The 14,117-nt window shown below is 41.3% G+C and overlaps 1 protein-coding gene across 5 annotated transcripts in view; it reads right to left on the reverse strand.

Moving 5' to 3' along the window:
* dpy19l3 (dpy-19 like C-mannosyltransferase 3) overlaps positions 1-14,117 on the reverse strand; it is a 69,255-nt gene that overhangs the window by 9,978 nt on the left and 45,160 nt on the right. For all 5 annotated transcript variants that reach the window (XM_085767560.1, XM_085767576.1, XM_085767598.1 and 2 more), the window contains one exon: positions 3,192-3,324. In XM_085767560.1, the coding sequence (XP_085623686.1) occupies positions 3,192-3,324 (133 nt within the window). The remainder of the gene's footprint in view (positions 1-3,191; positions 3,325-14,117) is intronic.

Consider the following 14,117-nt stretch of genomic DNA (forward strand, 5'->3'; position numbering starts at 1 on the left):
AGTATTAGATTGTGAGTACCGATGAAACACTGGATAAGCAGCATTTCACTGTTGTGCCTGGTCAAGGTGGAGCTTGTTTTCAATGTGGTATCACATTGGTATCACAAGGGAAACTGCAACTGCAACAATGACTGATTTTTCTCTTTTCCTTTAATAAATAATTTCCACATTAAGTCTTTGCTTAGATGTAAGTACATATCACATGTATTTACTTAATGTGATAAACACAAAATACATAAAGCAGCTTTGAAGAGCCATCTTTGTTGGAAAGGGGCAACAGGGTCGTTGTATCGCCAAAAGTGTCGCCCTGCTGTGCCTGCATAATTTTCAGTTTGGTAACCTTACTCTTTGTTAAAATCTGTCCTCGTGTTCTTTATTCTCCATGCTCCCAACTCTAGTTTTTGAGTCAGATGAACAACAGTAGCTCACAAAAGCTTTTAATTACCACTGCAAAGTTTGTCTAGAGGATTTTTCAAGGTTTTTGTGTCTGGTGCCGATTCCCTCTGAGGTTACAGGCAAATAACGATTAAGGGTCATTCCGTCATCAACCTCCTGCCCACTGGTTACAAACCTTCCTGGGATCACCTGAACAGATCTTAAGGGCGCCTGTGAAAGAGAGTCTTTCCCAAAACCTGCAGAACCCATCACCTTGGAGTCGGCTGTTTAAACACACTCACTGCAACAGACTTGTCTTCAGGCAAAAGGCTCCACTACGTGGCACAACACAAAGTTGGTGACTTCATCCACACTTTTCTGGCTCCTGACTCAGTTGATGTACGAATAAATTAGTTTTCATTGCCTCCTAAACAGTTTAGCAGCTGTGAGCAATAAGTTTGCCATAGCTTATTCTCTTCCCCCATTGCCTAACTCCTCCTATTACAAGATTATAAAAATAATAATATGCTTCAGTTTACATATTAATGGTTATCAATCATTGCATTTCCTCTGTGTAAGTGTTCTAGTTGATTAACATCTATAACTGGACCCATTAGTATCCCTGTGTATTCCTTTGAGGCTGGAAATCAATGAAATCGAGAAAGCACTGATATCACTATCAAATTAATTGGATTCTTAATAATCCATTTATCTGTTGTGGAACAGCACCCTTCAACGAGGCCAAACTTCAAACTTCACCTGATACACTGTTTATATTAGAAATATATTTATTATAACTGCTTTGAAGATGAAGCTGGAATAAATGGACGTCCTGTAATGCAAACATCAGCTTGTATTTTATGAGACATAGCTAGAGCTGCACGAGTGGAAAGATAATCTGATAAAAAAGAAATAAAAGCCACAAGAAGAGTCACTGCAGTAGGAGGTTAAGAGATTGGACCAATTATAATCTGTCTATCTTAACACCTGAGCGAAATCACACAGCCTCTTAAAAGAGAAAACTCAGCTGGATACAGTCACACCAGGACGACTTCACAATTACAGCTTTTAACTTCAAACCAATGTTCACAAATGCAGTTCTTTGCACTCAGTGACAGTAGGAGAAAGAAAACAAAGCTAAAGGTGCTGCCTCAACTAACCCATGTATTCAAATGTCATGAGGTAAAAATATTGAATTGTGCATGCTACAAGTACAATTTACTCCAAAAATTGAGAATTTAGGTACTTGTAAACCTTTGTGTGATACCAAAAATGTAGTATTGATCTCAAGAATAAATTAGCCCGTTCCCTTAGTGACAAATAATTACACAAAACACTCTTTTATGCAACAATCAACTCACCTGGAGAATCTACAAAAGAATTATACGAGCATTTTTAGCCACTTCGATCAATCTCATTCTTCGCAGAACGGTGAGAAATTTTCTCAACTCAATAAATACCACAACAAATGAACACAGCTCTGATTACACCACGAGAAGCTCTGTCTACATAGCTACCAGTCGCTTAATTAACCCTGAACCCACAGCCATATTTGAGGGGCATACTTCAGGCCGTTTGCTCAGTGTGATGCACAATGCCAAAGTGAATTCAATTGTATCAACACTCCTTTTCTTGGATTGTTTTCAACAGAGCTGCTGGCCCTGCCTCTTTTCTGTCTGGTTTGGTCTGGCAACTTATTTTTCTACCTGGATTAAAACTTTATAGACCTCTTCAGCTGCATCAGTAATTACTGACGCACAACCTCTTCAACTTAAAAGAGATATGGTAGAGTGGCTCCATATCTCCTTTGCTCTCCAGTCTTTTTACTGAACCACTTCCAAACTCTGCAGCTAACATCACCACATTTCACACTGCATCAGTAGAACATCAAGTGTTTCAAGTGGACAGTCACATCTTCTTCTTCTTTTTAACCCGTACAGCTGGCATTGGCCGTACATCACAAAGTCCATAAAACTTTGTTCCAGATCTCTACCTATTCCTTTTTTTGTGTATTTTCTTTTTACAAACTGCACCCTGGTCTTTCTGTTTTTGAGAACTTCTGTGAAGAGAACTGAACATGGCAGTTCACACACACTCCTCATCCAATCTGACAGAATTTGAGAGTAAATTCTGTGAAGAATGGGATAAGCTGCCCTCATTCAGGTGTATAAAGTTCACTCTACAAAACACAACTCTTACTACCTACAAGCAAATCACACTACCAGTCAAAAGTTTGGACACACTTTCTCATTCAATTAGAAACTTTCAGTACTTTCTACATTGCAGATTCAAACTGAAGACATCAAAACTATGAAGGAACACGTAAGGAATTATGTGGTGAACACAAAAACAAAGCAGAATGTGTTTTATATTTTTAGATTTATTGAAGTAGACACTTTTTGCTTTGATGGCAGCTTTGCAATGAGGTGTGTTCAAACTTTGTTTCCCTACACCAATGTTTTATTCTGTTCTTGAGGTATATATTTTTTCTATATCAGATTATGTTGAATAAAAGCTATAAAAACTAACTTGAGTTACTTCATGAAAATACACAACATTAACAGAGACAGACAAATATCACTCTCACTAGTATTTCTGCTTTCAGAGAAATTCCAAGATTGACAGACCTGCTGTGTTGAGTTACAGTTCTTAAGCTCAACAATTGTCGAGCTGCTCAGGGAAGGGCTTTGGCGAATTTTCAACTTAGATGGACAACTGGCATCAAACAGACTTGAATTGAATTTGTTATCTTGCAGCCCCTGCGGTAGTTCCCACACCCCGGTGTATGTTTGACAGTATAGAGAAGCTTACGTTACCTGTCTGGTTCTCTCCCGCAGGTCTTTATCTTCATAATGGGGGTGGTTGGTGAGAACTCTGCCTGTGCACAGCTTGATGCCGGCCAGCAACTGCATGCTCCCTGCAAACACAGCCCGCTTAGGGGTCTTTGTACTGTGGACAAACAGAGAAGGAGGGGAGAGATGAGGATACATTATTCACTGCTATAAATATATGGATTATGTATGGCTTAACAAAGCTTTTGATGAACTGTACAGTATGTTTTACAGCTTTGTGAATTAGTGCTGAAAAGGAGAAAAGAATCAAAAGTACTGCAGATGAAAAACTGAGGGGTATTCAGGTACATTCAGTCATCAAAAAAAGTTTGATTGAATTTCACTTTATTTTCTTGCTTTGTTATTCAGTCCACATGCTTTTTCTTTCTGCATTTACCACAATAATTGGGACATATTGATGCCTTTCAGAAGTTTCTTTCAAAGATGTGGCTTCAAGGACAGTGGCTACCTACCTACATCAGGAGCAAACAGAAAAACCTTTTTTTTTTTTTTTTACATACAAATTAAATCACAAAGAGAAGGTAAAAGATGTGCAGTTGTGTTACATGTGGATTGGAAAAATCTGCAGGGACAAAAACAAGCCTGATGAAGATGTGGTACATTCACAGGTTTTATGAATGTGAATGTGTATGCCTGGTGTGTGTCGCTTCTTTAATCAAACTTGACCTTGACTGGCCTCTATTATGACAACACACATGCACACTCACACACGCGCACGCACACACACACACACCCACATGTGTTTCATACCTGTAATGTTCACCTAGACTCTAGAGGTCATTTTCAATCTAAAACCATGCCTACACACAGGGCACAGGGTGTTGTATTTCTAAGATGACAAAGAACAGTGACACTCGGGTTGCACAACGTTACCACACGATTAAAACGTGGAATGTGGAGACAGGGTTCGGTCACAAAGTTAACACAGACTCAAGCCTGATGGGAAATTGTATCTAAATCTAAATGTCAATATATACTGTGTGTGTATATATACAGTATATATATATATATATATATAAAAACATACTGTACATATATATATATATATATATATATATATATATATATATATATATATATATATAGACACACACACACACACACACACAGAATAAAGTATCAGATAGTAAATTCAAACAATCGTTTAAAATTCTCCTCTGGCAAACATCTAAAATAATGTTTTTCTCTCGCTGTGCATTGCATAATGGGGGATTTGTCTAGCCTCCTGTTTTAGAAATTGTAACAGTTTTTTTTTCCATTGCATTGTGGGCTAATTTGAGTCTGTAGGTAAGATAAACATAGACCAAAACTTGCCCCAACAGAGAAGATAGAGAAACAGAGACAGAGTTGTACGAGCATTGTTTCATCAGACATTCAGTGTTATTACAGAGTTGGCCATGTACTGTACACTGACAATATAACTTGTATATTAAAACTAAAATAAGATTTACTCATGTTCTTTGACTATAAGCATATCTACCTTCTGCATTTATACTGAGAAAGTATCAAAGTGCTGGTCCACAGAGGAACACCAGCCATGACCCGAGCCCTGTCCACTCATTCTCACCTTTACCTCAGAGAACCCCGCCATCAACTGTTAGTTTAGACCCAAACAATACTGGCTTTGTATCTCAGTAACTGTTCCTGCACAGCTGTTTTGTAGTGACATGAGAGAGAAAAGTGCAGCTCAAGTCATTTCAGCAGTGGCCTCAACATTTGCCCAAAGTTGTTGCTGAATGGATGAAAGGAGAGAGAGTTTCTTGTTTTGCTCTTTGTCCCAAAAAGCTGAACACACATACAGCACTGCAGAGTTTGTGCGGGGATGTTGTCACAAGTAACATATGTATAAATCATTCTACCCGCAGAGGACAGCCAACAGACCTTATGTGTGAAACTGAGCACGTTTGCACATCTTGCAGTGGGGTATGAATGTGTGTTTCATACATGCTGTTGGGCGATGTGTGGGTTGATCTCTTGGTCTCCTGACCTGCAGTAGAAGTGGGTCATTTCCATTTCTGTCTGTCATCTCTGTGTGAGGATGTGAATTTAATCTCCCACTGCATCCAGTGAGAGAACCTCCATCCTTTCCAAGTAGATTTACATGTAATTTCATGTTTAGGTTCTCATATACGAGACAGCACCGGCACACACCCCAATGACGGTATTACTATATAATGACTGTAATTGCAGTAGCTGTTTACAGGTTCATGCACTTTTATTTGAAAACATTCATTAGGACCTTTTGCGTAACTTCAGAGAGCACTATAATGTGAGGAAACATAAAAGGAGAGAAACTGGCATGGAGGGGCAGCAAATCCCTGATACTAATAATGTTATTATAATATGGTGCAACACCAGCAGCCATATTGGCATTCTTGAGAATTTGTGCATAAAAAGCAAAGGTATAATGAATAACATTAACCTACACTAATCAGTAAATGCCTAAAGAAAGGATCGAATTACTGTCATATAGTTGTTACGCCTTCACTCTGCAGTTCCCCTCAACTATGTGGAACGTAGGGAACTATTCATGACAACTGTTTGGGGGGTGAATATATTAATGTTCTGCATAACTGAGGGTTTGGCACTTGAATTGGGTGAGCAAATGCATTAGCTGGGTGTTTAGCAGTGTCATTGCAGCAACTTATCTTTATATACAGTAAGTTCTGTCAGGACCACTATGTCAAAATAATATTTATTTACTTGCACAGTTTAATTTGGCGGTATGGTACTGTTCTGGGACCCCCTGCTCTTCCACGCGCTTGCGTGGAAAGCCTGAGGCAGGAAGAGCACCTTCCTGCCCTTCACGAGCCATCATGAACGGCATAAGCAGGGAGCGCAGCAGCAAAGAAAACCCAGACAGAGCAGAGCAACCAACAAGATATAATGACAGGAGGAGCTGGGGCGGAGGTGGGTTGCAAAAAAGCCGGCAGAGGAAGCAGCAGCAGCAAGGGAGGTGACGTCGGGCTACAGCAGTTTAAACAGCGCGCCCTGAATGCAGTTCCCCAATAGGGGAGTCAGCTGAGCCATCAGCTGACCTGCACAGGTGAAGACAGTTACGCTGTGCTGATTAGAGCTTGACGTCATGGCCTGCCAGAACTAACGCTATACGCTTAATTTATGAGTTAAAATATGTAATGTTAAAGAATTAATGTTATGGTGTTGACCTGTGACTTTCCTATTCGTGTTGTGATACAGTATATTATCTGACAAGCAAAACATAACTAGTGGCAATTAGCAGCGACATGATAATAAGCACAGATAACATTTCCAACAAAATTAGCATGCCAGTAAGACCTACATGGTATCCTGGTAAACCTCCACCAGAGTTTAACACTAATGATGTTTGAACCTGTCAAAAAAAAAACCCAAAAAAACCACTAAACAGCTTTTGTTTAGTGTTTTTTTTTTTTTTTGCTGCTCTTAAAGCACCTCTTACCTTTCTGGCATTTCACACAGCACTTTGAATTTCTCTTACATTTTAGTGTGCCATCAGCTTATTAATAGCATTTTAACTTCAACAAAGAAAAGCATAAAATTCCCAAAAAAGGTTAAAGCAGAAGTAAGTGGTCCGGTCGTTTTCGCTAATGCTGCGTTCCAGGCAGGCTTTTGAAATCGTAAATTACAGCTTCAAGTCACAACTTACGACTTTGTAGCGTTTCAGGCAACCCACTCGTGTTTTTCCGACCTGTTTTACCGGTGAAAGTCACTATAACGGCCACTCGTAACTTCTGACCTGTGAACTCGTACCAGATCGAACTGGTACGACTTCACGGTCGGAAAAATACGAGTTTCCTTGAACGCACCATAACAGTCCTCGTCCCTACGTCGCCACATTCACGGCGTCCCTTGGCTGCACACACAGCCCTGCATGCCGTTCTCTCTCCTCATTGGATAAAAACTGTAGGATACGATAAATGTTTTCTCTTCGGCTCAGAGCAGAGCAGAGGGACTGAGAGACCCGTGTTTCAGTCCAAACACTCTATGTAAGTGATTGCTGTCGGAAGATATAACTATTCAAGACTTATATTAACACAAATATATCACTTACTTCTGCTTTAAGTGTTGCTTTAATACATAAGTTGACTTATCCTTCAATAGTACTTATTTCGTACCATACACTCAACCATGTACAACATTGCCATGGAAATTTGTGATAATACCTGAAAAAACTTTTTAAAGAGTAATGGCAGAATTTTCCTTTAGAGGCAATTAATTTATTACTTGAAGTCACAAAAGAACCTCAGCTATGCTAACACTATGCCATCTTCACACATTTAATAGATGTCTGTTTTGACACAAGCACAAAACTAATTCACATTTACCTTGAAGTTAAAGACTCAGCCAGATCCACCCACACAAGGGTCTTTTATTTATTTTGTCTAATTAGATATTCTCTCAACAAAGGCACTTTGTCTGTGAAACTGAATTCAGACAGAGTTCAGGCATTATTCAGAGAGAAAACGTGATGTAATAAGATGATTTTTTTAGCTGCTTTATCTCTACCTTTTTGTGATTCTATGTTTAGTTTTGGTTGTGGTGGGGAGGGGGGCTGCAGATTGCAGACTGTGAAATATCTAAGTGACTGCTGTTCTGGTCAGTATTTCAGTTTCTTCCAAAGCAGAAGAATTATTAATATCCTTATTGTCAATGGTTGTACCTGCAAAGAGCCAGGCTGCCACTGTGAAGATACTCATTAGCGCAACACTAAATACGACTAAATACCTACAACTCTAACCTTTGTCCAACCCTTTACTTGCCTTAATCAGAACAGATGAATGTCTGGCTTCTATTCAACAATTATATAAACTGGGATATGTTCACATTTGTATGATAAAGGTGAAATGTATAATTTATAATTATCAAGCTGAATGTTTACCTATTTTATTTGTTTCCAAAGTGAAAATACAGAGTAATTGAATTGTTTCTCTTGTGTAGGCGTGAGGTGGTTGTCTGTGGTGCATGGTTGATCTGAAGAGTTTGATTTCTATGATGAAACTATAAAGTTGAGTTGAGCTAACTTGCTGCAAAGTTCTCTCGATCACTCAATCTGCACACTCACACACTTGAGTGGAAGTGATGACGACTAATAGTAAGGCTGAGAAAGTAATTGGTAGTAATCCTATAGATGTGCCAAGTTACAGATTTTCTACAGAAGGCTCATGTCTGATTGAAAGCTGTGTAGTTCAATCAAGGACATCTCTCTCTCTCTCTCTCTGAACTGCCTCTAGATGAGTTAGGAGACAGAGAAACGCACACACACTGATCCCAGACGGAGCTGCACTTTCTCCATTTAAGGATGAGGCCAAATCCTGCTAATTTAGACAATTTAAAGAACGGCAAGGAGCAGGATGACAGCCAGTGAGTGAGTCAAAGAAAGCGTAGCAGATGATGTGAGAAGAAAAAAAAGGCGAGGAAACAGTTTCATGTAGAGAGTTGACTAGAATGGAATTTTGCTGAAGAATTGATATAGAGATGAACTGTGGCACATGTCTCCTATGGATAAACTAATTTGTTTTATGTAGACAGATGGACACGATGAGAGTGATCTCCAAAACAAGTCAGAATTAGCATGAAACTATAACGACCCAGAAATGAAGACGACGACCATCGAAAATGCTTTCACTGAAATATCTTTGGTTTGAATTGACCCAAAAAATTGAAATCAGTCTGCAAAACTTCCTACAGGATACTTTGTCAAGTTGTTCTGTTGCAAACATGGATAAAAAAAAGGTCCTTGTAGAAAGTTGATCTCACTAGACCTATTGAGAGGTGGACTAAACAGAAGTAAGGAGATCCTCATTAGCTGCTGTGTGATGCTGCCTGTGTGGTTGTGGTAGACTTTCTACCGATCTGATCGGCTATATCGGATTGGCCAATATTTCACATTTATTGCAATTTGTGTGATCGGCCGTAATGTCTTAATTAACCCATTCGATCAATGGCGTCATATGACTGGGCGATAAAATGATAACGGTGGTTTATATCAAGTCAATAGGTTTCATTCATCCATGTTTTGACAGACAATACAAATAGCCAATGATAATGAGAGTTGCGCCACGCTTAACCAATCATGTGGCTGGAATAGAGCCACATGATTAGGTTAGGTTACGCACACAGCAAACAGCCATGCAAGTCAGCAGAGGGATACTGCCGGTAAAAAAAAAGAGAGAGACAGAGAGAGAGGCCCCACATACTCAGGCGTACTTGACTCTGCAGACGTCCGTGCGTACACGAGGCGGACCCAAATTGGACGTCCGCGCAAAGCTCAATTTTTACCACACTGCATACACGTACTTGGTGTCACACAATAGACTGCTCGGTGGGAAATCTTCACATCAACCTGTTTTAAATGTGACACCGTACCTTCGGCTATGAAGCCTCAAATGTATACGGACAGTGCGCGCGGAGCCCACGCCACTCACAGTACGCGCACAGTAAGCCTATGTGGGGCAGAGAGAGGGAGAATGAGTGTTGCCTGGAAAGAAAATGTGAAGGAGAACTCAGATGACTGGCTGTGAAAAGACAAGTGGTACATCATGTTGACATGATCGATTGAACACTGACAAGTAACCAAGGGGGCAGTTGTCGGTCTGAGAAGTGAAGCTCACTTCCGCGTTCAAAAAACTGCAATCCCCCCGGCTTCCTCTGGGGGCTGGTACCGGAAGGGAGCAACTCTCCATAGACCCCCATGTTAAAATAGCCGACTTTACGTCCTCAATAAACATGTTAAAAGCCTGGTACCATTACGTTTTTTGGTCTCAACCGATAGTTTCTACCCCCGCACACACTCTGAGGGGGGTGAATTTTTTTAAACTCTACCGTTTTACTGTTATTAGGTTTAAAATTCTGGCCAATTAGGGCGCGGAAACGTTGAGTGACAGGTCCGGAGACCGCTGCTTCGAGGCCAGTGGGCGGGTTCTCGGCCGGCTAACGGCCGCACCGCTCCAAATATGGAAAGTCAAATCCAACATGGCGCGGTTCAAACCCCCGTAGTAGCGGCACAAAACAGACTCACCAAAACCAATGGGTGACGTCACGGACGCTACGTCCATTCTTTTTACAGTCTATGCAAGTAACGCTAAACTTTCACAATGGACACCAGGCAGTTGGAGCGGATCAAGGTCCGGACGCGTTCACACTGCCCAGAGCGACTATTGTGTTCACGCTCACACAAACGCACCGCACTCGGGCGTACTGTGCCCCTACGCTTGACCCAAGACACTGACAGCACTGAGACACAGTGATGCACTAACAAGGATTTCTGATCGGTGATCGGCCCCAAAAATCCTGATCGTGGAAAGCCTAGTTGTCATATTATGAAGTGGTAGTTTGTGGACAGATGACTAACAAGGCCGGTAACAAGCGGAAATGTGCAGCACAGGGACACAATGCTTTTGTCACTGGTAATAATACTTCATGACCTCCTCATCTGAGCCTGGTAAATCTGTTCAGCCTCTGCTTTAGAAAGTATCAGGAGATTAATAAAAAAACAATGTTAAAATCACATTAACGTTGGCTTCATGATGATCTACACTCCTAATGACATGGCAACTGAATACCCTCACCTTGACCTCTCATCGTGTCTTGCACCAGTCCCTTACATTCCTGGTGATGCAGTAACATGAATTATTGCTTTACTTTTTCACTGCTTAAAATCATGAGATGATGACTGCACTAGTTCAACTGCCCCGTGATTCTCCTCCTCCCAAGTCCAAATAACCTCTGATTCTATGAGCTGTGTCTTTCAAGCTGAAAACAACATTGAGAGGATTTTAAGTTCATTTAAGAAACTTTTTTAAGAGGTTTCACAGGAAAACTGCAGCTCTTTTTCCTTCTTTAGTAGAAGTGCCTTTCTGAGCGCAAAGAGCAAATTAAAATATGGCGCCACCACATCGACATAACATGTCTTCATGGACACACCCAACAAGAGTTTCATGAGGGGCTGAAGTAGGAAAGAAATTTGATACCTCTCCTGTCAATTCAGGTGCCTTCCTGACCTGCAATAATCCCAGCCTTAACCTTTCAGCCATATAACTCTTCCCCATCCTCCTACTCTCTGTTCCCAATTCCCTAATCAGCTCTTAGTATTTATACCAGCCCATTTCCATTTCTAATTCTCTGGCACATTGTCTATTGTGCTTTCCACAACGTAGCCCTCCAGCAATCCTTGCCTGTTTTTGGATTTTGCCTTTGCGCTCCTTTCGCCTGGTAAATCTGCCAGCCTGTTACTGACCCCTGCACATGCCTCCACTTTATCCCCTGTTTGCCCTTGCCTGCACCTCCCTCTTGAGCTTTATTGATAGTGAACTCTTATGAACTTTTAATGGTGTGTCTGAGTCAAGCTATTGAGTCCCTGCAAGATGTGACAGTAGTACATGGCTGATATGGACTAAGTCAACTCAACTCCTGTTCACAAAGAGGCTCAGGCTGACGCCATTCATCTACATGAGTGACAACTCAGTGTTAGCTGGAGATGAGGAAAGTGGGTCTACTGAAACTGTGCCAGAGAGACAGACAAGAAGTGGACTACTATATTGAATTTGGGATCACGGAAAAGGTTGAACTGACTGCTGGAGAATTATCTGCAGAACTTAATGAGTAAATTTCTCTCATCATCTTTATTGACCTTCATGTCCAAGGACTGCATGGAGAGACAGGGCAGTCCAGCACTTATCAGCTTTGTTTTGGTTTTCCTTGCTGCATCGTGCAACTATACAGATGGATCACTTCCTGCCCCACTTGTTGGCTCTAATAACTTCCTAAATCCTTTGTGCTATGTTTTTAATGTACACAGAACAAAAATATAAACACAACACTATTGTTTTTGCACCCGTTTTTCATGAGCTGAACTCAAAGATCTATAACATTTTTTATGTACAAAAAAAACAACAATTTCTCTCAAATATTGTTCACAAATCTGTCTAAATCTGTTTAGTGAGCACTTCTCCTTTGCCGAGATGATCCGTCCACCTCACAGGTGTGGCATATCAAGATGCTGATTAGATAGCATGAATATTGCACAGGTGTTCCTTAGGTTGGCCACAATATAGGGTCACTCTAAAATGTGCAGTTTTACTGTATTTGGGAGGTCTGGTAGCCTGACAAGCCAGACTATATCATTAACATGTATAGAGAGCCTAAGCGGAAGCAGGAAGTAACGGTCACCATGGGACCTCAACTCTGAAAAACTCGCCATTCAAATGAACGGGACTGAAAATTTTATTTCGTGATCCATTTGAATTGTGCCATGAGAAAAAAATGTGTCCTCTACCTGTTTAAAACATCACGTTTCATCCCGAGAAATCAGCAGTTTGTTGTAAAGCTATTGTAGAATAAAATTCCGAAGAGTCCGTAACCAGAAAGACTACAAGTCGCGTAGGTGACGTCACACACCAAATGCCGCCCTTTCCCGTGTCAGTTGGTGACGTATTTTTTGTGGGACACAGATCTGTAGTCCGTAGAGCGGTCTTTACAAAAAATACATTCTTCTGTTGCCATTTTATGATAAACGGCTGATTTCTCTTCATGAAACGTGACGTTTTAAACAGGTAGAGGACATATTTTTTTCTCATGGCGCAATTCAATCGGATCACGAAATAAAATTTTCAGTCTCATTCATTTGAATGGCGAGTTTTTCAGAGTTGAGGTCCCATGGCGCCGTTACTTCCTGCTTCCGCTTAGGCTCTCTATAGTCTGGCAACGACCGGTAGACCTCGGCCCAATCCAGGGGGCGGGATGAAGGCTGTCTTTCAAACTGTCTCTTCACACAATAGGGTAGCGCTACGACTAATCAGAGCAAAGAGCAGGATAACGTTAGCCTGACAAGCCAATTAAAATGTATGTCGTCATCGTGCTAAGCCCGCCCAACGACTCTCTAAACAGATAGAGCGCTGTGATTGGTGAACACAAACGGTGTTCGAGACTCAAAAAGTTCCTTTGGCTCGTTTCTAGACTGACCTACGGAGCAAACATATTTGCTGCCGCTAGGGTGCGTCTAGATTTCTAGGCTAGAGGTCCGGGGGATCAGAAAACCAGTCAGTATCTGGTGTGACCACCATTTGCCTCACGCAGTGCAACACATCTCCTTCGCACAGAGTTGATCAGGTTGTTGATTATGGCCTGTGGAGCGTTAGCCCACTCCTCCTCATGGTTGTGCAAAGTTGTTGGATACTGGCCAATCTATAGCATCCCAAACAGGCTCAATGGGTGACCGGTGTCCGCTGAGTATGCTGGCCATGCAATAACCGGGATGTTTTCAGCTTCCAGGAATTGTGTACAGGTCCTTTCAACATGGGGCCGTGCATTATCATGCTGCAACATGAGGTGATGGTCATGGATGAATCGCACAACAATGGGCCTCAGGATCTCATCACGTTATCTCTGTGCATTCAAAATTCCATCAATAAGATGCACCTGTGTTCGTTGCCCATAACATACGCCTGCCCATACCATAACCCCACCGCCACCATGGGCCACTCGATCCACAACGTTGACATCAGAAAACCGCTCACCCACATGACGCTACACACTCTGTCTGCCATCTGCCCTGAACAGTGAAAACCGGGATTCATCTGTGAAGAAAACACCACTCCAAAGTGCCAGACGCCATCGAATGTGACCATACTCAAGTTGGTTACAACGATGAACTGCAGTCAGGTCGAGACCCTGATGTGGACACACCTGTGAGGTAAAATGGATTATCTCGGCAAATGAGAAGTGCGCACTAACACAGATGTATGAACGATATTTGAAAGTAATAGTTATTTTGTGTACATAGAAAACGTTTTAGATCTTTGAGTTCAGCTCATGAACAATGGGAAAATGAGATGTATGAAAAATTCTTTATAAATAAAGTTTTGATTGATCGATTGACCCATGCTTTTGGGC

Source organism: Trachurus japonicus, chromosome 3 (assembly GCF_045865225.1).
Source record: "Trachurus japonicus isolate A0001 chromosome 3, Traja_1.0".
NCBI classification, from domain to species: Eukaryota; Metazoa; Chordata; class Actinopteri; order Carangiformes; family Carangidae; genus Trachurus; species Trachurus japonicus.